This window comes from Amia ocellicauda, chromosome 1, assembly GCF_036373705.1.
Source record: "Amia ocellicauda isolate fAmiCal2 chromosome 1, fAmiCal2.hap1, whole genome shotgun sequence".
Lineage (NCBI taxonomy): Eukaryota > Metazoa > Chordata > Actinopteri > Amiiformes > Amiidae > Amia > Amia ocellicauda.
Genome location: NC_089850.1, coordinates 33965960 through 33992510, shown reverse-complemented (window position 1 = coordinate 33992510; position 26551 = coordinate 33965960). Strand labels below are relative to the sequence as shown.

Genomic DNA, 26551 nt, shown 5'->3' with positions numbered 1-26551 from the left:
TTGCGTCCTCCAAAAAGCGGAATTGCTGAGGCGAATCTGTTGAACGAAAAGTGAAAATAGACACTCGTTGTGTGTGTGTGCACAGGCTGCGAAACCGTAAGTACAAAAAGTAAATCTACAAATAAACCCGCACAATGGCAAGGCGTTATGTTTAGTTAGCAATAGGGTGACATTGCAGTAGCTAATGTTATAAAACGTTTCCTCGAAACAAAGAACAGCGTTTCTGTTGAGAAGTGGTTTTGGTTTGATCCTACACAAAATATATATGCATTTGTACTTGCACTCGCATCTATACTTAAATGTAAAGTAAAATTGGCTCTGCTGTCTTGGTATGAGTTTTAATTGCACGGATACAAACACACATGTATAGTAACATTTGCATCCATGACAGGTTGTTTCACTACGTGGTAACATTTGTAATTGTACGAGTGCTGCTAATGCTATCAGTTTATTTTTCTTTCACCTAATTGTCAAAAGTGTATTAATGGTTGCCGTGCAGAACATAAAATAAGAAAATAAACGTTCAGTTTTGCTTGTTTCCACTAGGTGTAATTAAGAAGACGTTATGTTTACTTGTGACATCTGTGGTGAGGAGGGCTTATCTGAAGCTGACATGAAGACTCACCTCCTCCTTCGCCATGTGGAGAATGATATGTGTTGCCCATTTTGCTGTCTGTCAGGTGTAACCTATGATGAACTACAATTCCATATCGATATAGCCCACTCAGAGGACCAAGTCAACCACAGCAATTGTACCTGGCAATCTAGTGATCAGACGGGCAAAACAACTGAAACCAAGGTGAATTCAAGAATCCCTTCAGAAGTTAATACTGACGAAGTGATGGAAATATCAAGCTCCAGTGATGCTGCCAATGTAATGCCTGTGGGTTCTCCTGCAAGTCAGAAATCTATGTCTGTAGTTTGTTCAAATTCAAATGACACGGCACAGTTATCAGACCAGTTTTCTTTAAAGGGAGATGTATTAAAAACAAAAACTCAAGGGAAATCTGATAAAGCCTGTCAAAAACCCAATGAAGCAGAAATCAGTGCTTCAGAAAGGACTGCCAAGAGTCCTAGGCAGCAAGATGCTACTGAGGAAAAGGTAGAAGAACAAGTGAAATCGAAACAAAAACGTTTTAATTCACCAAAGAAAGGTATGCATTTTAAAACGCCCTTATAGAATTTTACTGTGTCAAACTTTAAAGCCCATTTTTTGGGGGGAACTGAAAAGGAGTAAGGTGTATATTTATTTGATTTATTTTTAAGGAACGTTATACCCATGTCCGATGTGCACCCTGGTCTGTGCTGACTGCTATATACTACAGGAACACGTTGAACTACACTTACAAGAGCAAATCATGGACAAAGGTACTGTATAATAAAGTATTGTGTTCCTTATTGTCTGTGATGCATAATTTAAAATCCAAACAACAATTAAATAATTAATTATCCCATTTATTAGTAGGTTCAGTATGTATTTGTTTTCTTTATTTCCTAGGAATAAATAAACCGCCTCCTAAAACTCCTTCAGGAGCAAAATCAGACATAGATGATGAGAGAGCAAGCAGCAGTTTGGTAAGAAGTAAGAAATACATTTTGCTGGGATTTGTGAGTGCATCAACCTGGGAAAGCCTCCACATGTTGTCCTGGAGTTCAGACATCTCCACTTTTGATTCTGGGCCATCAGTCATTGTAGGTTATTGTAAGTGATTCTGCATGGGTTGGAGGAGTGCCGCCAGGGTTAGGATAGCGTCAGAGAGGTTTCCTTGCCTTGATACCTGTGACTGCTGTAGTTTACCAAGCACTTGAGAGGCTGCCGTGTCAAAGCTTTGGTAGACTGCCCTGTGTTAATACTTCTGTTTGCACCATGAACAGAAGCAGATGATTTGAAAGCTCCAGGCATGTGTAAACTGCCTGCAATTTATTCACATTTGTGCAGAATTGGCAAGGTTGAGCAAAGTTGATTAGCAATTGATGATTCCACATTGAGAGGTTATACAAGTTAAAAGCCTAGTTTGTAAATCCACATTTAAAATTACAGTTTACTAATATTATACTGATTCACATGACAATGTATTTTATGCAAAGGGCTACTGGTCATCTGTGTGAAATCCTCTTGACCTTTCCCTTACTTTGTTGATAAACAACAACTCTTATCCTGCTTGGTATCATCAGGTCAAGCTGATAATCCTGTTTCTATTTCTGACTAGGACTTGTCTCAGTAGACATCCTTGCTGATCTGTTGTACTTAGTGAATGTATTTTAATCTGTCAGATTTATAATCCTAGGTCTTTGACTGGTATAATACTCGAGTTTAAAGTATTTATTTAGGTTTCCCTGCATTTGTCTTTAAACTACTAAACTGAAAATGAAAACTCAATTTGTTTAGTTATTTAAAGTCTCCTATATGTTTTGTTTTTTGCTTAATGTTTTCTCGAGCCAAGTTACATTTAAGTAGATTTCAATTGGCTTTTTCATTCAAGGACTTGTCACAATAAAAAGAGAGTAAGCATTTGGTACAAAACATTTGTAGGACTTTTGGTGAGTTTTTTGGTAAACTCTTTGTTATCAGGGTTATGCAAAAGTGTGTTCAAAGATCTTTTTAAATCATTTGACAGGATATGAACAACAAGGACCTCCTGGGCTGTGCTGGAATCGAAGGAAGAGCTGAGACATCAGGAGATGGCAATGCAGAAGAGTCCAGTTCAGCCACAGCTTCAGCCAGTGTGAAGCCCAAAATACCAAGTATGTATTGGCATTACCAGGGTAGACATGTACAGTGAAATGGGAAAATAGATTTAATTGAAGTTTGAAATGGTCTTGTCAAATAGTTACTTAAAAATTCCTTACACAATAATGCTCAAGTAATAAAGTAGTAAACTAATGTATTTATATTTTTCAATATTAAAGCCATAATTAAAAGACCATGTATGTGTATGATCTTTTATAGCTCAAATGAAACCCATTAGTATTCTTAAAATACTCCTCTATAGCATTAATCAACGTATACATTATTTTGAATTTACATTTAGGTTGTACTGTGTGAAATATAATCCTAATACTAAAAAAGATTTGTTACTGGAGTTTTGTTAACTAACATTCTGCATTAAAATGTATATGTTGTTCTTACTTTAGGAAGTCAGATCAGTAAAGTATATCCGTGCCCCATGTGCTCCTTGATCTGCACAAATAGCAGTGTCCTGCAGGAACATGTGCAGCTGCACCTCTTTGAAGAAAGCATGGCTGCAGGTGCTGTAAACTCACTGACCAAAACAATCCCTTACTGATTTTGCAGATGTAGTACTTCTGATATTATGTCTTCTGTTTGTGACTTTCAAACATGGGCCCAAATAAAGTATTTAATGGAAGATTCAGTGAGACACCAGACGTCTCCAATTAATTTACAGATGTAGAGTTTGTGATTGGTGGGTGGGTTGCAGTTTAGCTTTAACTTAGGCCTTAATTTAAAAGGCTTAATGACCTTTTTTTTAATATAAAGAAACCATTTAATTCCTTCCAGGCAACTCTCAATCTGATTGGCAGTTGGCCAGAAAGTTACAGGAGGAAGAAGAAATACAATGGAGAAAAGAGGAGGCAAAAAGGGAAGCTGAGGAATTCAAGAGGCTGCAGGTATGTAATTTAGTGCACAACATGACAAAACATACTATAGATCTAAATACAGTGTATGGCAAGTAATTGAATGCGTTTTTCTTTCGCACAGCTAGCAGTGTTTTAGTCATTGTTGTCATTGTAAGGCAATTAGTTTCTAAATGTAATGCAAAAAGCAAGTGCTGTTTTTGTTTCAAAATTTTTGTTGAACATTTAAATACATTTAAAAAAAAAAAAAACTATTTTTTTTTTGTATCCCAAATAAGACGTATGTTAATACTGATAGACGTTTGCAAGGTCCTGTAATATGAAATATCATAAGATAATGTTTCTAAGTGGCAATGGTGGAAAAGGGTTACAGTGCATTTTAGAGACTAATTTTAGAGAGTTTTGCCAACTGCTATGGCTAGTGTTCTAATACTACAGGTTTTCAGTTGTATGGCAATACAGGTGAAAAATATTTTAATTTTCTCCACCGCCTTTACTTGGAAAGGGGAAAATGTTATCCCTTTGTATTCAGCAACATTGAGTTTGTGAGGTAGCTTAACCAATGCCAGTGCTGAACAGATTCATCCAATCAGAAATCAGAAGAGGCTGGCTGAATATTGTAACATACAGACTGTGCTTGGAGAGCTGCCACATTTCTCTCCAGATATATTGATTTGATTCAGTATAGGAGATGCCCCATGGCACACACCTTTGTGCGATGGCAAACATTTCCCAAAAACATACAAACACACATGCATAAATTCAAAGGAATGTATAACAAGTTTTCCTTCATTATTCAAATTCAGTTATTAAAGTTTCATGCTTACTATGAATACTGTAGATGTGATTTTCTGTTGCTTATTTCTGAAACCTTTAACATGAAACTCCAGTTTGGTTTTGCTGAAGGAAATAATTTGGAGTTTAATAAATCCAGTTTAGGCTGTTTATCAAGAACTCTTGTTCCTTTTTTTTTACAGAAACAGTTTGGTTTAGATAACAGTGGTGGATATAAGCAGCAACACATTCAGACGATGCAGAGAGCTGTTTCTCGTGGCCAGATGATGCCGTCGGAGTACCACAGAAGAAAGGCAGAAATGATGGAATCCTTGGCTTTAGGATTAGATGATGGTAAAACCAAAACCTCAGGTTTGTGTTGCAGCAGCATGGGCTCATGATAAAATACAAAATAATACTGCTGTGTTTTCAGCTCAGACTTTCCTATTATCTCCTTGTCTGTTGGAGATCGTAAGGTGAGTGTATGCAATTCTTGTGTACACCTACCCTCATTAAGTACGTGTCCACACACAACTTGGAATACTGTTACAAAAAATATCCAATTACTGCAGTATGTCTACATTAGCCTTAGAAGCTACAATAGTTTTGTGATACACAACACAAACAGAATAAAATAAAGATTTAAAATAACAATTTACAATGTACTTTGTACTTTTTCTTAAGTGTTAGGACTTAAAATCCCGACTTTAAAAGGAGCATTTGAAGTAGACTTTTTAGATTAAAATACATATTTTAAATAACTATATGTAAATTAACCCATTTAAATGTTCTTGTTGTTTTTAAGTGTTACAAACGTGTGCTTTCAGTCATGTTGTGTGTGGAGGTTCCGAGACATGACTGTCTGGCTTTAACGACGATCCCATCAGAGTTGCAGTGTTTTTAAAACTAATAGTGAAACAATAAATGCTACCTCCCGGCTAACACAATGTTGCCGCAACGTTGCAGCAAGGCTGTCACAATGGTGTGTGTTAGCTGGGCTGTCAATTTGTTATGCACTTTCCATCACGAGATTAATAACAGTCAATAAGGTCACAGACAATATTGTCATCAAGTTTTCTTTTGGACATCACTACTTAAGCTATGCTAAAAAAAATAGCTTTATAATAAATAAAAAATTACAGATTCAGTACTTATTGACATACAAATTGCATAAACAAAACCCCAATAGAGCTATTAATCAATCATAAATAACAGATACAGTAAGTATTCAAGTCAGTAACTACATAAATCACTACTCGTTTTAATTTAGATCGAATACTTGTTAATTTCCTACAACGATTCTAAAGCAGCCTTTAATTAGATCCTACAGTTACCCACTGCAGTTGTAGTCTTTTCAACTCTTTCATATCACCCCTTTTGATCGATATCTCCGGCTGTATGTTGTAACTAAGCAGGCTTCCTACAGAAACTAGAACTGCAGGCATGTTTACATGGGGTGCGTTCACGTCGCACTTTCCTCATTGTGCACAGACTGTGACTGCTCAGACTCTGCGCTGATTGTGTGCAGGATGGCCAAAGCCACACAGCTCAGTCAATGCGTAGGACAAATGCCCCGATGTATTTTCTGGTTATAGACACTTGCTCATGCAGTGGCCACAGCATCTCCTGCACCACAGTGCAGCAGCATTACCACATCAACACTTCAGAATAAAAAATAATAATAATAAAGGCCGGTATTGATGATAAATTATTTTTCAAACTGTTTTTTTATACCGTTTACAGCACAGCCCTAGGCTTAAGGCTACGATTCAATATAGTTAACTGGTCTGAAGTATTGTGGAAGGTATCTTATGGTTAATCATACCACAAATTGTGATTATTGAAGTATTTGTTTTGTCCATTGCAGGTATAATTGGAGCACTGCGTGAATACTATCAGAGAGAGGAGAGAGACACGGCACACGTATGGCTTTGTGCTGAAACCGACCACTACCATTCCTCTGGGGGAGATAAGGGCTGGGGATGCGGCTACAGGAATTTCCAAATGTTACTGTCCTCTCTTCTCAGGATGGATTATTACAAGGACTGCTTTAAATGTATGGCTCACCTTATGTATTTTTTCCAAATGAGTTTCTGAATTATGAATTATCTATAGTAATATCCTACTTGATGTCTTCGAACCACAAACTTCATATCAGCCTGATCTAGTTTTATGACTGATTCACCATTGATTGGAGTGCCCCAGTGTTTAATATCGGAAGCATATTTTTGCAAAATGCTACCACATTTTCCATTATTCACTCATTGCCTGAAAACATGCTCGTTACCATTTTATTAAAAAAATAATAATAATAAAGAAGAATTCAGTATACTTAAGCATTTAAAAAAACATTCATTCTCTACCTTGTTTTGTTGCCATCCTTCCCAAACTTGTGAAAATAACTATTATGTCAACATTTTGTTTGTTTCTGAGGTGACGGAGTCCCTTGTATTGTGAAAGTGCAGGATATGATTGAAGATGCCTGGAGAGGAGGTTTTGACCCTCAGGGAGCTTCTCACTTCAACAACCGGCTGCAGGGCACCCGAGCTTGGATAGGGGCAACAGAAATCTACTCTGTGCTGACATCTTTAAGAGTGAGGTCTGTGGAGCTCAATTCAAGTTGGACAAACTCTTGCAAAGCATATTCCAAGCACAGTGGAATAATTATGATATACTGCCTTGACAATTTAGCTCAGCATCTTTCAGCATCTATTTGATTTTATTAGTTCAAAGATACCAGTTGTTTTAAGACTTTGCAATATACAGTCTGTTTACAAGGATTTCAATTGATTTTCCTCTCTAGGACTCGTATTGTTGACTTTCACCGGCCCACTGGGCCCTCTGACACCCATCCTCGGCTCTTCGAGTGGATAAAGAATTACTTTTCTTTGGCCACCAGCAGAGGAGTAAAACTTCCTCCCAGAGTTGTCCAGACCTCCAAACCTCCTATATATCTGCAGCATCAAGGTACATGAACCTTCCTTTAACAAAATGTTTAGATATCCTTTGGAAACCATGAGAATTTTTTTTTTTTTTTGGCAAATGATCTGTTATGCATCGGACAGGTAAGCTTTTGTCCATTTAGATTGCAAATTGTAAGCAGAAGAGATACAATATGCCCATGTTTATGAAGGACTTATGAATATGAAAAATGTTTATCTATCGGTTGTTGTTTTAAAGTACATTTTCAAATGCTTTACCATCTGTTTCTGCAGGTCATAGTCGTACTATTGTGGGCATAGAAGAAAAGAAGAACAGAAATCTTTGCCTCTTAATATTTGACCCAGGCTGCCCTCCACATGATATGCAGAAGCTACTGGGACAGAATCTCAATGGTGGTAGTCTTCGACATCTCCGCAGGTTCACCAGTGGATTAAAACATAAGCAGTACCAAGTAGTGGCAGTAGAGGGAGTCCTTTCACAAGAAGAAAAACAAGTAAGCCTGCTCACTCAGTTTTATTTTTTCTTCATAAAATACATTTGAAAATATGAAAGATGCCCAGATCACATTCATTAGTTTACAGTGATAAAAGCATGGGAAAAGTAATGGGCCAGAATATTCTACTTGTTCTTTGTTCAAAGCAAATACAGTAGTAATAATAATAGTGTTTCATATAATTGTAATATAATTTAACAACTATTCCTCTTTTTCAGGCATGTCTTCAAAACTCAAGAATTTTACATGCAGAGAAGATTCCCTGAACTAAAAACAAATTTATTTTTAAATCTACATAAAAACGTTTATATGCTGTGTATAGATGTACATGTCTTGTAGATATGAATTTCAATTATTTTAAAGTGTTTATATTTAAGTAATAAATTCTGACTTTGAGTGAATTTCTGATGGTGAATATATTTTTAGGTTCCAGCTTGGAAATATGCTGTGTGCCAAATGTTTGAGCTGTGCATGAGTTCAGTACACTAGCTTGAATATAAAATACATTGGGTACTATTCAGAAATTTCCCAAAAAAGATCTAGAGTAAAATCCTTCATTTTGTTCTAGTAGATTGCATAGAATTTCTCGTCTTGTGCCACTGTGAATATGTTTCCAGTCCCCAACGTTCCCTGAAAGATAATCATAGGTTTGAAACAAAATTATGAAATAAACATTTTAAAGGATCAGCCAAAATGAAATGATTCCTCACTGGCCAAGAACATACTGTCCTTGGATTCTTACAGGAATGTTTTTGATAATTAGATTAGATTACTTTTCACCTACTCTTTGACTACATATGAGAATAACAACATGTTTTTGTGTTTCATTCCTAAAGATTTGCAGTTTGTATGTTCAACCCAGGTGTCTGTGTTATTTATTTGTGTCCCAGATCCTGAAATGGTCAATATGTTTAAAGTGATACTGAAAGATAAAGATATGTGCTGATCATAACCACTGATCATAGAAAACTAAATGCAATAATTCTTAACCGTGTATTCCTATATCTGCCACTTACATGGAACACAGTCAGATAAGAGTGCACTGCACTTGAGAAGAGCCTCTTTTCACCACACATTTTGTAAAGGAAGGGGTTCATATTTAAACAAAAAATCATGCATACTGTTCTTGTGATGTTTGTGATTTTTCTTTATTTTTATACATTATAGTTAAATTACTTTCTCCCAGACCAATGAGGAGGATGGACAAAACACCACTCTGGTTTGAAGTCAATCAGAGCTATGGTTTTAGCACCAAACACAGAGGAGTTTTACCTTGAACCAATAGGAATATTTTATTTATGCAGAAAAACGAAGTACTATAATAGCAACTCTGTTTGAATGTAAAGTGAGGGATAATAGTGCTGATAGCTGGAATCCATGACTTAGTACAGGGTAGTACATATTCCACATTCATTAACCAAGTTCATCACTCTATAGGAGCTTGTCAACTCTTGCTCAGGGATAGTGCAAAATCTATTTACTATGCCAGACAACAGCAAGGTAAACGAGAATAAGAATTAACCTCCATCTCACTTTCTCTTCACATTTCACTCTAGCTTAGTATGGGCTCATGGTGTATGAACTTGTTATGGTGACGTAATCCCCTTCTGAACATATTGGCATGTACACCTGACTATGTGGCGCCGTTAGGGACATTATCAGTGAATAACCCTTGCACACTACACTGAAAACACCTGGGCTGTGTACTCTTAAGTTATTTTATACCAAAACTAAACTTTGACCCACCTGCAAATCAGAAATTGCAGAATTGTATCTGATGATGGCTTTCTGTTAGAAGGGACTTTATTTAATTAAAAACACCCACCAGAAAATAATACTATAGTTTGCTATTAGTTTTGATTTGGTCCAGGCCATTGTTTTCTTGCTGTGCTGCTGCAATGGTGTAAGCCTCTTGGCCAGGTCTTGACTATCAATGAGGACGTATCTGGCTAAAACAAGGGTTGCTAATAAATTCAATCAAATGTTTATTGAAAAAAAAGAATAGGTTGCGAATGCATCCCCGGTTATCTGAAAAAGGGAGCACTACCCAAGGGGAGGGGTTTCTGCGCACTTCCATAAGAATCCAGTTGAAAACTTCTCTATCAAAGCTGCCATTGGCCCCTGTGCACGTCACTCAGAACAGGTCCCTTCCCACTTCCTGTTCTATAAAATGTGATGTCAGCGCAGGTTCGTCCTCTTTTAACGGGAGCCAGAACTCGCAACCTATCATTATCTTTCAAGTCGGAATCATTGCCCAAGGAGGGGGGTTACTGTATAACAAAACCGTCGCAAGCCAGGAGACGACAAGCTGATAAGGGAGCCTGCCCCGAGGCGACCGCTAGGGGGCCTCGGCAACACAACTCCAAACAGTAATCCTAGGGGCCCTGTAGGACCACACCTGGGCCACCCAGGAGCGAGGATCGCAGTCACGCTCTTACCAGGAATGGTCTAGAATCAGCATATACAAAGCGGGGCTACAGAGGTTAATTCTTCCACCTTCCACCTGCCTACAATAGCAAGGCTGGCTGCTCTACTAGTGCAGCTAGGAGCGAGGCTGTAATCTACTTGCACAATATTTGGCATGTGCAATCAAGCAACTTGTGCAGTCTCTGCGCATTATCATGGCAGTCGACTGCTGATCCAACAGAAGCGGGGCCACAGACCCACTGATAAACAACATAATACACAGCAGGCTAGTCAACAGAGTAGCCAAACTAAAAACCAACAATACGTATAGCATGGCAGCAGGAACATTCATGCTTCTTCTGCACAGTACAGGAGCATCCTACTCAGCTGAACAGTAGAGTGGAGAGCTCCACTGTGCAGACAACATAAAATGTCGTACAAACGAACTATATACACACAGGATGCAGGAATGAACTCAAGCACCACCCGCGGAACACAGGAGCAGTTGACGCCTGCTGACTAGACCAGCTAACGCAGGGCAACATTAGCTCTACTGTGCTGACAAATGAACTATGTGCATAGCGGAACATGAGAGCCCACTCAATTGCTTACCGCTGAGGACAGCACCAGCGGTCTCTTGCTCTATGGCACACAGCCAGTGCGGGCCACAGACCTGCTGACCAAGGAACTATATACACAGTGAGTGAGCTCCAGTCTACACAAACTAGAACGGAGCCACAGTCCTGCTGTTTACATGTTATATATACTAGGGTGGTCGATCAATTAAAAAAAAAAAAAATATATATATATATATATATATATATATATATATATATATATATACACTCACCTAAAGGATTATTAGGAACACCTGTTCAATTTCTCATTAATGCAATTATCTAACCAACCAATCACATGGCAGTTGCTTCAATGCATTTAGGGGTGTGGTCCTGCTCAAGACAATCTCCTGAACTCCAAACTGAATGTCTGAATGGGAAAGAAAGGTGATTTAAGCAATTTTGAGCGTGGCATGGTTGTTGGTGCCAGACGGGCCGGTCTGAGTATTTCACAATCTGCTCAGTTACTGGGATTTTCACGCACAACCATTTCTAGGGTTTACAAAGAATGGTGTGAAAAGGGAAAAACATCCAGTATGCGGCAGTCCTGTGGGCGAAAATGCCTTGTTGATGCTAGAGGTCAGAGGAGAATGGGCCGACTGATTCAAGCTGATAGAAGAGCAACTTTGACTGAAATAACCACTCGTTACAACCGAGGTATGCAGCAAAGCATTTGTGAAGCCACAACACGTACAACCTTGAGGCAGATGGGCTATAACAGCAGAAGACCCCACCGGGTACCACTCATCTCCACTACAAATAGGAAAAAGAGGCTACAATTTGCACAAGCTCACCAAAATTGGACAGTTGAAGACTGGAAAAATGTTGCCTGGTCTGATGAGTCTCGGTTTCTGTTGAGATTTTCAGATGGTAGAGTCAGAATTTGGTGTAAACAGAATGAGAATATGGATCCATCATGCCTTGTTACCACTGTGCAGGCTGGTGGTGGTGGTGTAATGGTGTGGGGGATGTTTTCTTGGCACACTTTAGGCCCCTTAGTGCCAATTGGGCATCGTTTAAATGCCACGGCCTACCTGAGCATTGTTTCTGACCATGTCCATCCCTTTATGACCACCATGTACCCATCCTCTGATGGCTACTTCCAGTAGGATAATGCACCATGTCACAAAGGTCGAATCATTTCAAATTGGTTTCTTGAACATGACAATGAGTTCACTGTACTAAACTGGCCCCCACAGTCACCAGATCTCAACCCAATAGAGCATCTTTGGGATGTGGTGGAACGGGAGCTTCGTGCCCTGGATGTGCATCCCACAAATCTCCATCAACTGCAAGATGCTATCCTATCAATATGGGCCAACATTTCTAAAGAATGCTTTCAGCACCTTGTTGAATCAATGCCACGTAGAATTAAGGCAGTTCTGAAGGCGAAAGGGGGTCAAACACAGTATTAGTATGGTGTTCCTAATAATCCTTTAGGTGAGTGTATATATATATATATATATATATATATATATATCTATACCAAAAAAGCTAAATTGTGACTTTACCCCTAGTATGTTTTTTTATGCACCAAAAACAGGTATTTTATCAAATCCGCCATCTTTGATTTTCTTTACCTAGTGTCATTAATAAAATGTTTTAAAACGTTTAAATAACTACCACATTTATCATAGTAAAAGACCCTTGTCATGCTTGGGTTGGATAGTTGATACAGTTTTATCAATTTGTGTGAACTACACCCCAAAATATTGTCAAATGGTGCGAGTCCACTGTTTGGCGAGAAACGGCACAGAAACACAGCTCCACGCAGCCGTTCAGAGTGGAATGTAGAGGCAGAGCGAGACGCTGATCCTCCTGCAGTCCACTGTCAGAGCCGCCCGTCACTTCACTGTTTTACTTCGCTATATACAAATCTGGGTGATAAGATTTGTAATACCAAGAAAAATATATACTGCGATTTAGAAACACCAGGGATCATTTTACGTGAAGCACATGTAAGAAAATAATATATCAGACTATGTACAGTATATCCAAACTATTTAGATTATAATCGCATAAAAGGAATGGATGAGCAGAGTTGTAACCTGATCAGGTGTTCTTTCAGCTTCTGTGTCCCTCTGCCAATTTGGAAAACACTTGTTTTAGTTTTTCCAATGCAAATGCAAAAACGCAATTGATTTTACGATTTATACTATCATATTACCTAAAATAAAATGTTTAATTCATGATATATCATGTGTTATTATTGTTTATGTGAATGATCTGAGAATATAGCAGCCAGCTCCCCATCACCAAACGTAAAATGCTGCATATATAACTAATTTTTTTCTAACTTCCTGACTTTGGGTACAAAACACCTGTTAACCTGCTATTAGTGGGGATGTAACCTATCAAATGACACCTTCATTAGAGGTGTGCGTGAAACCACCATTTGGGCTTGAGCTTTTAAAGAAGGTGAGGAACCGAAAATCTTGGTGCTGCCTCCTCGCCGCTGCACCCTCAGAGGCGCTGCTCCCTGTTAATCAGGACAAGATGGCTTTTCACAGAGGAAAATACTTTAATTTAGACACACAGCGTTATGTTTACTGTATGTGATGTGTTCATTTTTACTAATCTATGTAGTATTTGCATCTGATTTTTTTTATTTTGTCATAATAATAATTTGAAACCGACGCACTTAAATGCTTTTATCCTCTTTACAGAGAGCTTCTACACTGTTAGGGAATGTTTGATCTCCCTATATATACATAGTGGGGTACAAGCCAGACGCATGAACTACTGCAACACAATACAATAATGAACTAACTATATACAGGGTGGCTTTGTAAGGCAATGTACATGGAGGTCGCATGAAAGACCCTGGGAACACATTGACAGGCTGTCAGCAAGTCCAGGAGTAGCTCGCGTGGGTGCTCAACTGGAAGGCATAGTCCTATGGAAGGGAAAGGCATGGTTCATATAGCTCCATCAGGATGCACTTAACAGGGGCAGACTGGGAGAGGAAATCAGGAGCCATGGGCTACTGGGGCTCGGCTGCAGCCAACACTAGATTCCCAATGGAAGGGACTGGTCCCGTCACATCCAGCCTGTAGAACTGGACAAAAACTTCCTGTGCGCCTGCACAATGGGGATGTTAAAATACGGATTTTCAGATCCACCGTGGTGAACCAGTCACCACAATGGCCTGGGACATGTTGCGCCGGTTGTGCATCTTGAAGCGCAACACCTTGAGGTGGTGGTTCAGGGGCCTCAGATTTAAGATGGGGCGGAAACTGCCATCTTTCTTGGGCACAAGGAAATATGGGGAATAGAATCCCTCGTGCTGCCCCGGCAGGGGCACTTCGTAGATTGCTCCGCACACTGCAATGGGTCCTTCACTCGTGTCCACACCATGGAAGTAGCCAACTGATATAATTTGGAGCACCCAAATCTTGGGTGTGGAGTTGCCAATTTGAGAATTGCTGGGGGGTGTAAGGGTGGGCCAGAGGCTACTGGAACACCTCAGGGACGGGGCTCGGGTGATGGAGGAGGTGGGCCACTTGCAACCCAGCCTCATACGCCCTCCGGAGCAGTGTCTCCGTCACGCGACACTGCCTATTGGGGCAGGCCAGGTCGCGTGGCTCTGCGGACAGCGAAGGTAGGGAGATGAGCACGGCTATGGTGGAGTTTACCCGGGGGAAACTCACCAAGCCCGCTTCCGCCACACCATGGGTCCTGGCATAAGCCTCCCCTCTCCTAGCTAGGGCGGGGGCTGTTGCTAGATGGTGCCAGGTGGCCCTCAGTTCGTCGAGGAGGTCAGGATGCAGCGTGAGGGCCTGTGCGAGCCGCTGTGAGTGCTGACCTCTCTCAAACCTTGAGCAAGGCGGGGCATTGTCAGAGGGTCAGGGGAGCTAGAGAGACACCGCCCAGAACTCCCAGTACTGTCCCGTAGGAGCAGGAGGGATGTCCACACTCAACAGAGGCAGTTCTCCTCCCAGATGGCCTGTTTACTGCTCTCATCCTGAGATGGGGCAGATAGACTCCCCTCAGACTCCAGTGGCGCGGTGTGAACCAGCGATGGAGCATCATAGTGTGGGGGGGGGCACCTGTTGCGCTGCCTGCGGAGATCTGGTCCATTCTTCTGTTTAGAACATAGATTGCGCTCCCTGTCTGAGGAGCCTGACCTCCGTTGCTGACGGCGCGGTGGGGAGGAGGCAAGCGACGACTCGGAAGAGGGGGAGGGAGCCTGTGGACGTCACTCCGCCGCTCTTCCCTGTTGTTCACATGCACGCCTGGGGGCACGTGCGGCTGTAGTGGCACGCACCTCAGGCATCTTAGTAAAATACTGTTTTATTGGTGTAAGTATTTTACATTTCAAGAATAAAAACATTCAAACAAATTTTAATACTCATGATTAAAATTTAAAATCAATTCTTAAAATTCATGAACTTCAAATAAACAAGTGCACAAAACAATAAAACAAACGTGATTAAAGCAAACTGCTACCAACAAAGGTTTCAAATACATTGAAAATAACTGAAAATGCACCGGACAAAGCAAAAAACAAATAAAACGAAAAAATAAAAAACAAACCAAAACAGTCCGATGCATTTAAAATTAAATCCAAACGGTCAATGTATTTGACAAAAAAATAGAACATAACAACCAAAAACAAACAAACAAAACAAGTGCTTTTAAAAACAACTCAATCTTTAAAAACAGTTAAACTTCGATTTTTAAAATTCATTTTAAAAAGCAATCATTCATAAAAGGGTTAAAAGATCTTGGACTCGGGCTCCACCAGGGGGAGATGACCGTCCCCAGAGGTGGGTCCCATCACGGGATCCTGAGCTCCCCCAGATCTTGTATCTGCCAGTTCTTAAAGGCTTCCTCCTTGCCCCTCTGATGGACCTCCAGATTGACGTAGTCCCTAATAAGTACCATGCCCCTCCGCGCGATGACAATTGGGTCCAGCTCCTGCTTGTTAAACAGATAGATGTTCTGTCCCTCCCACAGGGCCTGTTTCACTGCGCAGACGACACGCCACCAGCACCTCAGGGTGGGAGATGTCAATCCCCTGGCTGGACCATATAGGATCTGCTGGGCGGTCGCCCGCACAGGAACGGCAAACCTGTGGAGGAACGGAGAAAAGAGGAGCCAGACCCTGCAAGCGGAGGGGCAATCCCTAAAGATATGAGCCTCGGTCTCCTTCTCCAGGCAACCCTTGTAGGGGCAGATGTCATAAGGGGCTAGGCCCCTTCTGTGCATGAACACTCGGGTGGGGAGACACTGACTCACAGCCATCCAGGAGACATCTTTCTGCGTATTTGTGAGGCAAACATGCGTAGCGTTAGCCCAGATAAACCGGCAGGTCAGAGGGCCAGGGGAGCTGGAGAGACACCGCCCAGAACTCCCAGTACTGTCCCGTAGGAGCAGGAGGGATGTCCACACTCAACGGAGGAGGAGAGGTGGGGGAGACCAGCTCCTCCTCCGTGAGCTCCGCCTCAAGCTCTGGGTCTGCGTACGCAGCAGCGGGTGCAGGCGGAGATGCAAGCGCGGGAGGCAAAGCTGTCTCCAGCACTACAACCCTGGGGAGACGGAGGGGCTCGGGGAGAGGCGGATATCCAGTGCCACGGAGACCCCCCCGTCACTTGCCGGAGTGGGAGATCGTCGGGAAAATATTCAAATCAATCAGTGATAATTCAACCCAATTAGTGAATGCCGTCACGCACCACTCGTGACATATATGCACAAAATGTGCATTTCGAGGGAGAAAATACACAAAATTATGAATGACACAAACAGTGCCCCATAGTTATATGAGACCTCTGCACATGTTCAGGCCAGTACAGCCTGTTGGTGCGACAAATGTGTTTCATGGATGAGGAGATGCATTTTAAATACTGTTGTATGTCACCACATCGTTTTTCTGACCTGCTGCTGCACCTACAGCCATGGATCATTAAACCCCAGAGACCAGGCTGTCATTACAATCTGTAACAAACTCCCCAGCGATGTGGTTGAGAGACCAAATGGAGACCAAACCAGCACGATGGGTCTAATGACCTGCTCTCATTTGTAAATTTCCTTATGTTCTTATGTGTGTTACCACTTTTTTTTAGAATCCATGCACTTGGCTACTTCTCCACTAACAGAGGAGATACTGTATGCCCACAACTAATGCATTTCCTCCAGAACATACATTGCCCAGCCTTCGGCTTATTTGCATACTGTGAGTCTATAGTCTATATTGTAGGAGTACCGATGCAGCTCTCACTGACAGCACTGTGAGCTTGCAGGCACTTGGTAACCCACATTAATCATTGTTGTGACCAAGATAATGAAACCTTGGTTGACTCCTACTCATCCCCAGCAGTATTCAGCCACATCAAGGGGAATGTTAAGCAACAGTTCAGTGTAATGCATTGTATCCTGTTTATACTGGTTAAGATACTGGCAAGCCCTTCAGAATACCAGCAATTTCCCTAATATTTCATGATGTATTCATGTCCTTCTCCAGAGCCCTTTTCCAAGCACAGTGGAATAAATATGATATACTGCCTTGACAATGACAATTTAGCTTTCAGATGATGGATGTAATGCATGATTTGTATTTATTATTATTATTATTATTATTATTATTATTATTATTATTTATTAGCAGACACCCTTATCCATGGCACATATTTGATTTTATTAGTTCAAAGATACCAGTTGTTTTAAGACATTGCAATATACAGTCTGTTTACAAGGATTTCAATTGATTTTCCTCTCTAGGACTCGTATTGTTGACTTTCACCGGCCCACTGGACCCTCTGACACCCATCCTCGGCTCTTCGAGTGGATAAAGAATTACTTTTCTTTGGCCACCAGCAGAGGAGTAAAACTTCCTCCCAGAGTTGTCCAGACCTCCAAACCTCCTATATATCTGCAGCATCAAGGTACATGAACCTTCCTTTAACAAAATGTTTAGATATCCTTTGGAAACCATGAGAATTTTTTTTTTTTTTGGCAAATGATCTGTTATGCATCGGACAGGTAAGCTTTTGTCCATTTAGATTGCAAATTGTAAGCAGAAGAGATACAATATGCCCATGTTTATGAAGGACTTATAGTCATACTATTGTGGGCATAGAAGAAAAGAAGAACAGAAATCTTTGCCTCTTAATATTTGACCCAGGCTGCCCTCCACATGATATGCAGAAGCTACTGGGACAGAATCTCAATGGTGGTAGTCTTCGACATCTCCGCAGGTTCACCAGTGGATTAAAACATAAGCAGTACCAAGTAGTGGCAGTAGAGGGAGTCCTTTCACAAGAAGAAAAACAAGTAAGCCTGCTCACTCACTCTCTCTCTCTTTCACACACATACACACACATTGTTCTTTCCATAAAATACATTTTTGAACATATGAAACATGCCCGGATCACATGCGGTAAAGAAATAGTCCAGACTTTGTGTCAAACTTATTTTGAAAAATATAGTGGGCATGTATAACAATTTTTTAAATCATGTATTAGTTTACATAGATAGGAGCATGAGATCAGTAGTGGAACAGAATATTCTACTTGTTCTTTGTTAAAAAATACAGTAGTAATAATAGTGTTTCATATAATTGTAATATACTTTAACAACTGTTCCTCTTTTTCAGGCACGTCTTCAACACTCAATAATTTTACATGCAGATTCCCTGAACTAAAACAAAATTATTTTTAAATCTACAGAAAAATGTTTAAATGCTGTGTATAGATTTACATGTCTTGTAGATATGAATTTCAATTATTTTCAAGTTTTTATAATTAAGTAATACATTGTGACTTTCTGATGGTGAATACATTTTTAGTTTCCAGCTTGGAAATATGCTGTGAGTGAGAAGTGTGAGCTGTGCATGAGTTCAGTACACTAGCTTGAATATAAAATACAGTGGGTACTATTCAGAAATTTCCCAAACAAGATCTAGACCAAAATCCTCCATTTTCTTCTGGTAGATTGCATCGAACTTCTCGTTTTGAGCCACTGTGAATATATTTTTCCAGTCCCCAACTGTCCCTAAAAGAAAATCATAGGTTTGAAAAATAAAAAAAACATTTTAAAGGATAAGACAAAATGAACTGTGATTCCTCACTGGCCAAGAACATGCTGTCCTTGGATTCTTACTGGAATGTTTTTGATGATCAGATGAGATTACTTTTACTTACTCTTAGACTCTCAATAAGAATAACATGTGTAATGTTGTGCTGGGTGTAGCATTGCTTGGCTGGCAAACAAACACTATACCTCCCAGAAGCCCTGGGATGATGATTCATGTTGTGGAAGCACCTGACCTGCAAGATGCCCCTGATTGGATGAAATCCTTTGTTGTGGGGGAGTTGGAAGGTAAAGGGCAGAACAAATGAGCCTGGTAATGAACTTTTGGACAAGTACCTGATTCCCAAAGCTTTTACTGCAGAAAGCACAGTCTCCTATTTGAATATGAAAGGAGATTACTATCGCTATCTAGCTGAGGTGGCTGGGTCGGACAAAGACGATACCATTAGATACTCACAGGAGGTCTATCAGCATTTACCATTTATTCCTATATCTGCCACTTAACTGGACCACATTCAGATAAGAGTGCATTGCACTTGAGAAGAGTCTCTTTTCACTCCACATCTTGGGTAGTTGGCAACATATTCAGATTCAAATTAGTGTAAAAATGAACCTGCGTCTCAGGTTAATGAATTTGGGGCTCATGGTGTATGAACTTGTTATGGTGATGTACTCCCCTTCTGAACATAGTGGTGTGTACACATCCCCTGCTTCAGGGGAATGGTATTATGGTGTAGTGGGGTTGTGGCTGGTGAGTGGGGGCCTGAGAGACAGCTGTCCCCCATATTGTATTGAAAATGCAGCACAGACAGACTCCACAATTAATAAATAAAGCCACCCATGTTGTCATTACACATCAGCACACCACTGCTTATCTCTCAACCTCCCCTCAGCTAATTAATGTATTTCATAGTAGAATCCACAGTAACGGGTCTATAGTCTAGCAAAATAGTGGGGGCATGCTGTGTTGGTCCTTTTTAAAGAATATCATGATCATCATAATGTGCATCATAATATCTATTATGTGATATGTATACATACTGTAATGACTTGCACTGACTTAAATTCTTGACTGAAAAAGTGAGATATAAAATACCAACATGCACATGCAAACTAATATTCACACACAAGGAAAACAAGGGATTGTTTAACTGGAGTGAACTAGCCAGTCTGGTATCATATGACCTTTAGATTGAGTTCAAGTGCAAGGCAGATTTAAGGTATCTCATTTATATTTGTGTTGGAAACAAGATATTCTATTACAAACAAACAAAAAGCAAAATAACCCAAAGAAGAGAAAGACTGTGATGTTTTGTAAGGACTATTTGAAAAGAATTAGCTCTGAGTAAAATAATTATAATTAGTGGTTACCGGATTACCTAGAAAAAGCAGCCTCTTCTATTTATTTATAAGTTCTAATTATAATGGTTTTTACGTTTGTTAAGAAATGTACACCTGGATTTATAATTCTACAAACACTTATCTCCTTATTTGATTAACGTATTGCAGGTCTCTGTTTCATCTTACAATTTAAGACCGTGTTCATTCAAAAAGTCTAAGCTTCACATATTTGGTTATCATTTATTTCAGTTTTCCTCAGCCAGTGACTGAAATGAGTTACACTGTAAGTTAAAATGGCAGCGCTTTATATCTGAGGATGTTTTTAACTCTTAGGCAAAACCTGTGATGACAGATACTCGCATTGACGAACTGTGTTTTACTTCATTTTAATTTATGTACATTTTATTTAAAGTGATTTTATTTTACTATTTGTTGTATTTATTCTGCCTAAACCAAAACTAAACTAAGACCCACCTGCAAATAAAGAATTTGATGGTGGATTATCTCTCTGTTAGAAGGGACTTTCTTCTGTTCTTAAAAACACCCACCCACCCAAAATGATACTGTAATTTGCTATTAGATTTAATTTGGTCCAAGCCTTTGTTTTCTTGCTGTCCTGCAGCAGTGGTGTAAGCCTCTTGGCCAAGTCAATTACTTATCTGGCAAAACAAAGTTTGCTTATACATTCAATGGTATGAAAAAAATGTACACTTTGAAAATGTGTAATTTTATCTCAGATTGGGAAATAGTAGCACAGTGTTCAATGTAACTTCAGACTTTCATTTCATTTTGTTGTGGCATATGTGGAAGTAAAGTTAAAAATTCCTCTCACAAATGTTTTACTTCATGTATACTTAAGAAAGATAAGGTCAAGCCAACAGCCAGGCCAGAAGGTAGTTTGACCCCTGTTTGTTATTTTCGATGAGCATCTTGGAGACAATGCCAAACAGTATGATTTGAGTGTCTTCTCCTTAATCCTTGTATTGACTCATGGACTCTGTCCTCTAATGATATATTCAGCTTAGCTAGCTTTTTAGATATCACAGTAATGACTTATTAATTGTAACCAGATCTTTGATTTTTGTGTATAAAAAGCTCTGACTTTTACCATGGAGTCAGAGCAACTTTGGAATCTACCTGATTCACTGTTCCTCTCCACGCTTCCTGTATTAAAGGCATTGCAATGAACATTTCAACCTGATTGAAGTCTGAGTTTCTTCCACACGTATCATGCACAATATATTTTTAACAAAATTAAAATAAATGAAGATCAATGGCAATAAATGGCAATAACACTTACTAGCCAGGAACAACAACAACAACAAAAAATGTTACACAGTGTTATCATTTAAGGAGACTAATAAGTAGTATAAAGAAAGTATTAGTTATAATATGTATTTCTGATATCCAGGTAAGCAAGGCACATTAACTAATAAGCAACACAATTTGCATTGCATCTTAGTCTAAATACTTCTATATTTACATCATCCAAAAATATATATAATTACATTATTTTCTTATTTTATATATCTAACTTTGCAATAAAAAGCTCCAAGATTATTCCACTATCATTTGTAGGACTCTGGGGCTTCTCTTGATAATATCTGGACATCAAATGTTTTAATCAGTTGAAAGAAGCATCACTATCAGGAAGACCAATACCAGAAAAATTAGTTTTTTTCACATACTTAAAAAAATATCTGATTCACATATGTTCTGCACTACTGTCACTATTGGATGGAGCAATGATAAACAAACAATTTTTTTTTATGTGTAAAAATAAAAAAATTACCTTTTCGAAGAAATGTTCCTTCGCTGCTGTTCAAATGGATCTTACACAGACTCTTATAATTGGCAATTGGATTGTTTTGCATTCTCTTGAAAGTTCCTTTTTCTACGATCATATCAATTGTTTTGTCCTCAAGCTTTTTGCCCACAAAGTTTGAAATCTTGACTATAGTACTTCGCAGATCCTATGGTAAAATGTTTCAGAGATTAAGTACAGAAATGTAACAACCCTGAAAAAGTATGTGTTGTGCATTTCATTTTTGATTGATATTTTGATTGATATTCAAAAGAGTGAACCCTACCATACTTATTTAAAGGGCCTCAATTGGTCTTCGGTCATTGTTTTGTTGTTGTTGTTTTTGTTGTTGTTATAATAATAATAATAATAATAATAATTATTATTATTATTATTATTATTATTATTAATAGTAGTAGTAGTAGTAGTAGTAGTAGTGTTATTATTGGAAGTAGTTTTAATGGTTTTCTGCAATAAGATAAAATCTTTACCTTTTTCATTTCCTCATACGTGAGAAACAGGAAATCAAACTGATCTTTATGACTATACCAATCCTTTATGTGGTCAAACCATGAGCTTCCAAAAACTGTATTCACAAATGAGAAAAAAAATAGATAGATAGATAGATAGATAGATAGATAGATAGATAGATAGATAGATAGATAGATTTTTCACAAGCATAATGTAATTTCAGAGTAATATACGTGGACTGTTGGAACATTTCTCTTCAGTATGTTGAAATTTCAATATCTTTTTCGCTGAAACAATCTTGTGATTTTATTAAGAGCACTAATCAGATGCACTTAAAACATTTAGGCACATGCCTGATAAAACATTTATGCATGTGTAACGGGGCTCATTTGGTATATAATGAGCACGTTACAAAGTGAGGTAACCCCTCAGTAAAACTAGTACAGTGTTGAGCCTCCCACGGTGGGAGACCCGTTCCTTTGGCGTAGAGGGTTTAGCACTGTATTGCGCTGGAGCCGCTGAGGTGCGCTCGGAGGGGTGTCGTGGTGCGTGGCTCGTATATAATAATATAATATATATATATATATATCTATATATCTGGATGTATATAATGTGCAGTGTATATCATTTGTCCATTTGAATTATTAAACATTTCAGCATATGCACAGGGAAATTATGTGTTTGTATTTTCTTAGGGACAACTTACCGTTACCTTCGAGGAATCTATCCAGAAACGTATCAAAGTTCTCTTCACTTTCCAGACAAGCAATGTATTTGTGGAAATGGTAATAAGACACAGCAACATCTTTGGGATTTCGGGCAAGGTATATAACCTTAAAATAAATCAATCTTTATTAATACAACTAACTTCAGATGATAAATACAGTTCATTAAATCCTAAACTGTTGAAATACATAAATAATATTGTATTCCACAAGCCTGTCATTTCAAATGTTCCTTCATTTTTTAATTAGTCATATTTTGGGATATAAAATTCTTACATGACTTGATTATACAGATTAATTATATTGTTTGAAATGCCACTATGCTGCCCATATAGCACTTTATCCCCCAGAAACCCCAGGTGGATGAATTGGCAGTTGTGAGCACCTGGCTTGAGTGCTTAATTATCCCCTATACTGTGTATAGTAACATACATATATGTAAGGGACAGAAGAGAAATAACAGTGCCTCAGAGCCCAGGCATAAATCAAGGACACTTGTCAGAAACTTCCTCCTCCCACATTAATGTCCTTCAGGGGCCCCAGTGAGGGCATTGAATAATAATAATAAATACATATTTAAACAAATATATAGTGACTGAGGACCTTGTTTTTCAATTTGTTTTAAATATCCCCATATGCATATTTTAGATGTACATGTAGACACTTTTTATGAATTGTCTATTCTATTTTAAACAATTTTAATGGAGCAGAAAAGAATGCTTCAAGTGGAGGTGGAATACACTGGTTTGCTTTCCAGTAAAACAAATACAAGTAAAACCCAAATAACAATTGAAATGAGCGACAAACTACCTACTTGATATGAAAACTTTGCAGCAGGATCAGATTTAACAGACCATGGTTGTGTATTCACTTCAAACATTAGAGATCTCATGTGATAGAATTAAGTCATTCTTGGAACGTGCCTCATATTAATAGCTTGTTTAACCAAAATAGTTATAGAAATGTTATTGCTTATATTTCAATAATGAGATAGCTGGGCTACCATCCAAGACTAAAGAGTCGTTATTCCAGTATAGCTGGATTATATTATAGTATTATATATAGTGTTTCAGAAGTGGGGGTTGTGTTGCTGCCAAGTTGCTGAGCTGGGGGGAGGGGGGTCAGTGAGGGAGGGACATGTCAAAGTGTGGGGAGAGAAATTTCACCTGTACACCAAGTGAATTACCTCTATCAATGGTCATAAAGTGTGTGTGTGTGGGGGGGGGGGGGGCGCCTATGATTGAGGGGACAAATTGAAGCTCTTTCAATATTGTGGTGACAATTAGGCCCTCCAGTTCCCGCTTAAACCAACCCCTATGATTATATTACTAGTTCAGCCAGTGCTTATAATGGATATAGGTGCTTTGCTAAATTTCCTTTTGATGTGCAATTGCTACAAAATCATTAGAGGAAACCAAAAACACTATTGGCCCTTAAGAGGAGGGGTAACTCTCATGGTCCACATTCTTAGACTTGGCTTACCTTCCCTCTTTTTCTCAGGCCGTCTGGGATCAGATCCCAGGGCAAGTGTGAAACAAATAAACGTTGGGATGGGAATTTGTTGTAGTCAAATTTTTTCGTGTACACTTCAATCCAAGGACAAACCTCAGTTGTCATTTTAGCTTTTTCTCCTGTTACTTCATCACTGTAAAACATTAATGATAAAATGTATTGCATCCATACTGTTCCTATATTTGGGAGAGAGCAAAATAGCATATTAGTTAAATTACTCCTAAATTAATAACACGTTCTAAAATAACATATGATTCTAAACCAATATAAAATGCTACAAAGTATTGTCTACACAGTCCTGTGACATTGCACACAAACAAAGCAACTTGCAAAGCTTTTTGCTCCAGTGCAATGTTTGCTCTAAGTTTTGCAATCGCAGAGAATCCCCATGTCATTTTCCAAAACCATATTAAAGTGAAGATGTATATGTATAGTTATTTTCCTAACCTACTGTCTCTGTCAAGATTTGAATATGTACACATTTAAAAATACCCAAAGCTACAATTAACACATCTGTAAATAGTACATTAAAGCGACATTTGTGAAGGATATTTGCTTACCAGACTTTGGATAAGTCACCGAACATATGTCACTTTCATGGATTTCAAAGTTTTCCAGAGTGTCCAGAAATTTCTCATCATGCACATTGGAAATAAAATTGAATCCTTTATATTTGAAAAGTTTGGAAGTTTCTTGTTTATCTGCCATTACTGAAACCAAAGCCCTGTTGAAAATACCATATGCATGAAAAAACATTGTTTATATACACTGCTCTGCTAAGACAAACTTAATTTAAGCAAGTGACTACCACATATTCAACACACCAATTATCTTCAGAGGTACATTTCTGTGGTAATTCTGGTATACTATGTACTATGATCAGGATTTTGTAAACTCTCCAAAGAACCTCTTAAATCCTAATGTCATCATTTTAATTTTAAAATATAATTGCTCAATTAAGAATTTTAAAATAAAATTGTTATTATTAAAAGTAGCATTAACAACAGTACTAGTTGTAGTAAATGAAAAGTAAATACTTGTTTCTTGAAGTCTGTCAAGTAGATCAGCTATGTCCTGTCTCTTCAAATCTTCTGTTGTGTTTGTAGCTTAGATTGTTATTTGCATGAAGAAGACAGAATGGTTAAAATGGTTAATAGTTGTGTATTTGTATGCAAACAAGATGCAAGTAAAATAAGGGATGGTTAAAGGTCCATTGATGTGGATTAATTAATCATTACCTGTATTGTACAACTGGGTATTCTGGGAAACTAGGTTCACATCCCAGAGAGTTATTTAGTTACAAAGACAGATAACTTGTGATCATATATATATATATATAATATATATAAATATAATAAAATACAAAAATAAATGTTTATTTTTTTTACTGTTTCAATCGTTTTGGGTAGCAATACATGTTTTTGATTTTCTAATGTCTTGGGTGCATGTTTCTTCTTTATTAATTAAACAAATATAATAAATGTACTATTTAAAGAACATAACAATCTGGCAAAACAAGCACAAGAGAAAGGTAGTGCAACATTATCTAGTTATGTTTCATTTTTATTCCTGTACAGTAGCTCAGCAGCTTGCTTGCACAGTAGCTAAGTAACTGTTTTAATGACGATGACATTAAATGTGTAGCTAAACCAGCTGTCTGGCTGCATGTTTTTTTTTTTTCAGTCAGTCCAAGTTCACCTTACCTGACACCAAATAGCGTTTTATTATATCTATATTTTATTACATCTATGCTAGAGTGCTAATTAGTTCTGCAACATCAATGCTCAAGTTAGCAAATGATCTAGTACGTTAATCAGCAAATGAGATTTGAGCTCAA

At 38.6% G+C, this 26551-nt stretch overlaps 2 protein-coding genes across 5 annotated transcripts; one reads left to right on the top strand and one right to left on the bottom strand.

Annotated features, from left to right (window-relative positions):
- The first annotated feature begins 16 nt into the window (after positions 1-16).
- On the top strand, positions 17-8208 carry zufsp (zinc finger containing ubiquitin peptidase 1). Of its 2 annotated transcripts, XM_066702708.1 has the most exons (13): positions 17-96; positions 547-1154; positions 1267-1368; positions 1499-1575; positions 2619-2745; positions 3136-3249; positions 3521-3630; positions 4575-4743; positions 6239-6427; positions 6805-6970; positions 7175-7338; positions 7587-7807; positions 8026-8208. In XM_066702708.1, exons 2-13 carry the CDS (start codon positions 566-568, stop codon positions 8071-8073), a joined length of 2076 nt encoding a protein of 691 aa, XP_066558805.1. In that variant the 5' UTR covers positions 17-96; positions 547-565; the 3' UTR covers positions 8074-8208. The 2 variants fall into 2 exon arrangements, with proteins under 2 accessions (XP_066558805.1, XP_066558813.1); XM_066702716.1 differs by lacking the exon at positions 3136-3249.
- An 8-nt stretch (positions 8209-8216) lies between these two features.
- Positions 8217-25895, bottom strand: LOC136748735 (amine sulfotransferase). Of its 3 annotated transcripts, none has more exons than XM_066702748.1 (7): positions 25752-25895; positions 25275-25438; positions 24685-24890; positions 23184-23310; positions 22498-22592; positions 21995-22175; positions 8217-8437 (listed from the first exon to the last, which is right to left on the bottom strand). In XM_066702748.1, exons 2-7 carry the CDS (start codon positions 25420-25422, stop codon positions 8325-8327), a joined length of 870 nt encoding a protein of 289 aa, XP_066558845.1. In that variant the 5' UTR covers positions 25423-25438; positions 25752-25895; the 3' UTR covers positions 8217-8324. The 3 variants fall into 3 exon arrangements, with proteins under 3 accessions (XP_066558845.1, XP_066558837.1, XP_066558853.1); XM_066702740.1 differs by lacking the exon at positions 8217-8437 and adding an exon at positions 17444-18822 and having other exon boundaries at positions 25752-25891; XM_066702756.1 differs by lacking the exons at positions 8217-8437; positions 25752-25895 and adding an exon at positions 17444-18822 and having other exon boundaries at positions 24685-24847; positions 25275-25401.
- Between the last annotated feature and the right edge of the window lie 656 nt (positions 25896-26551).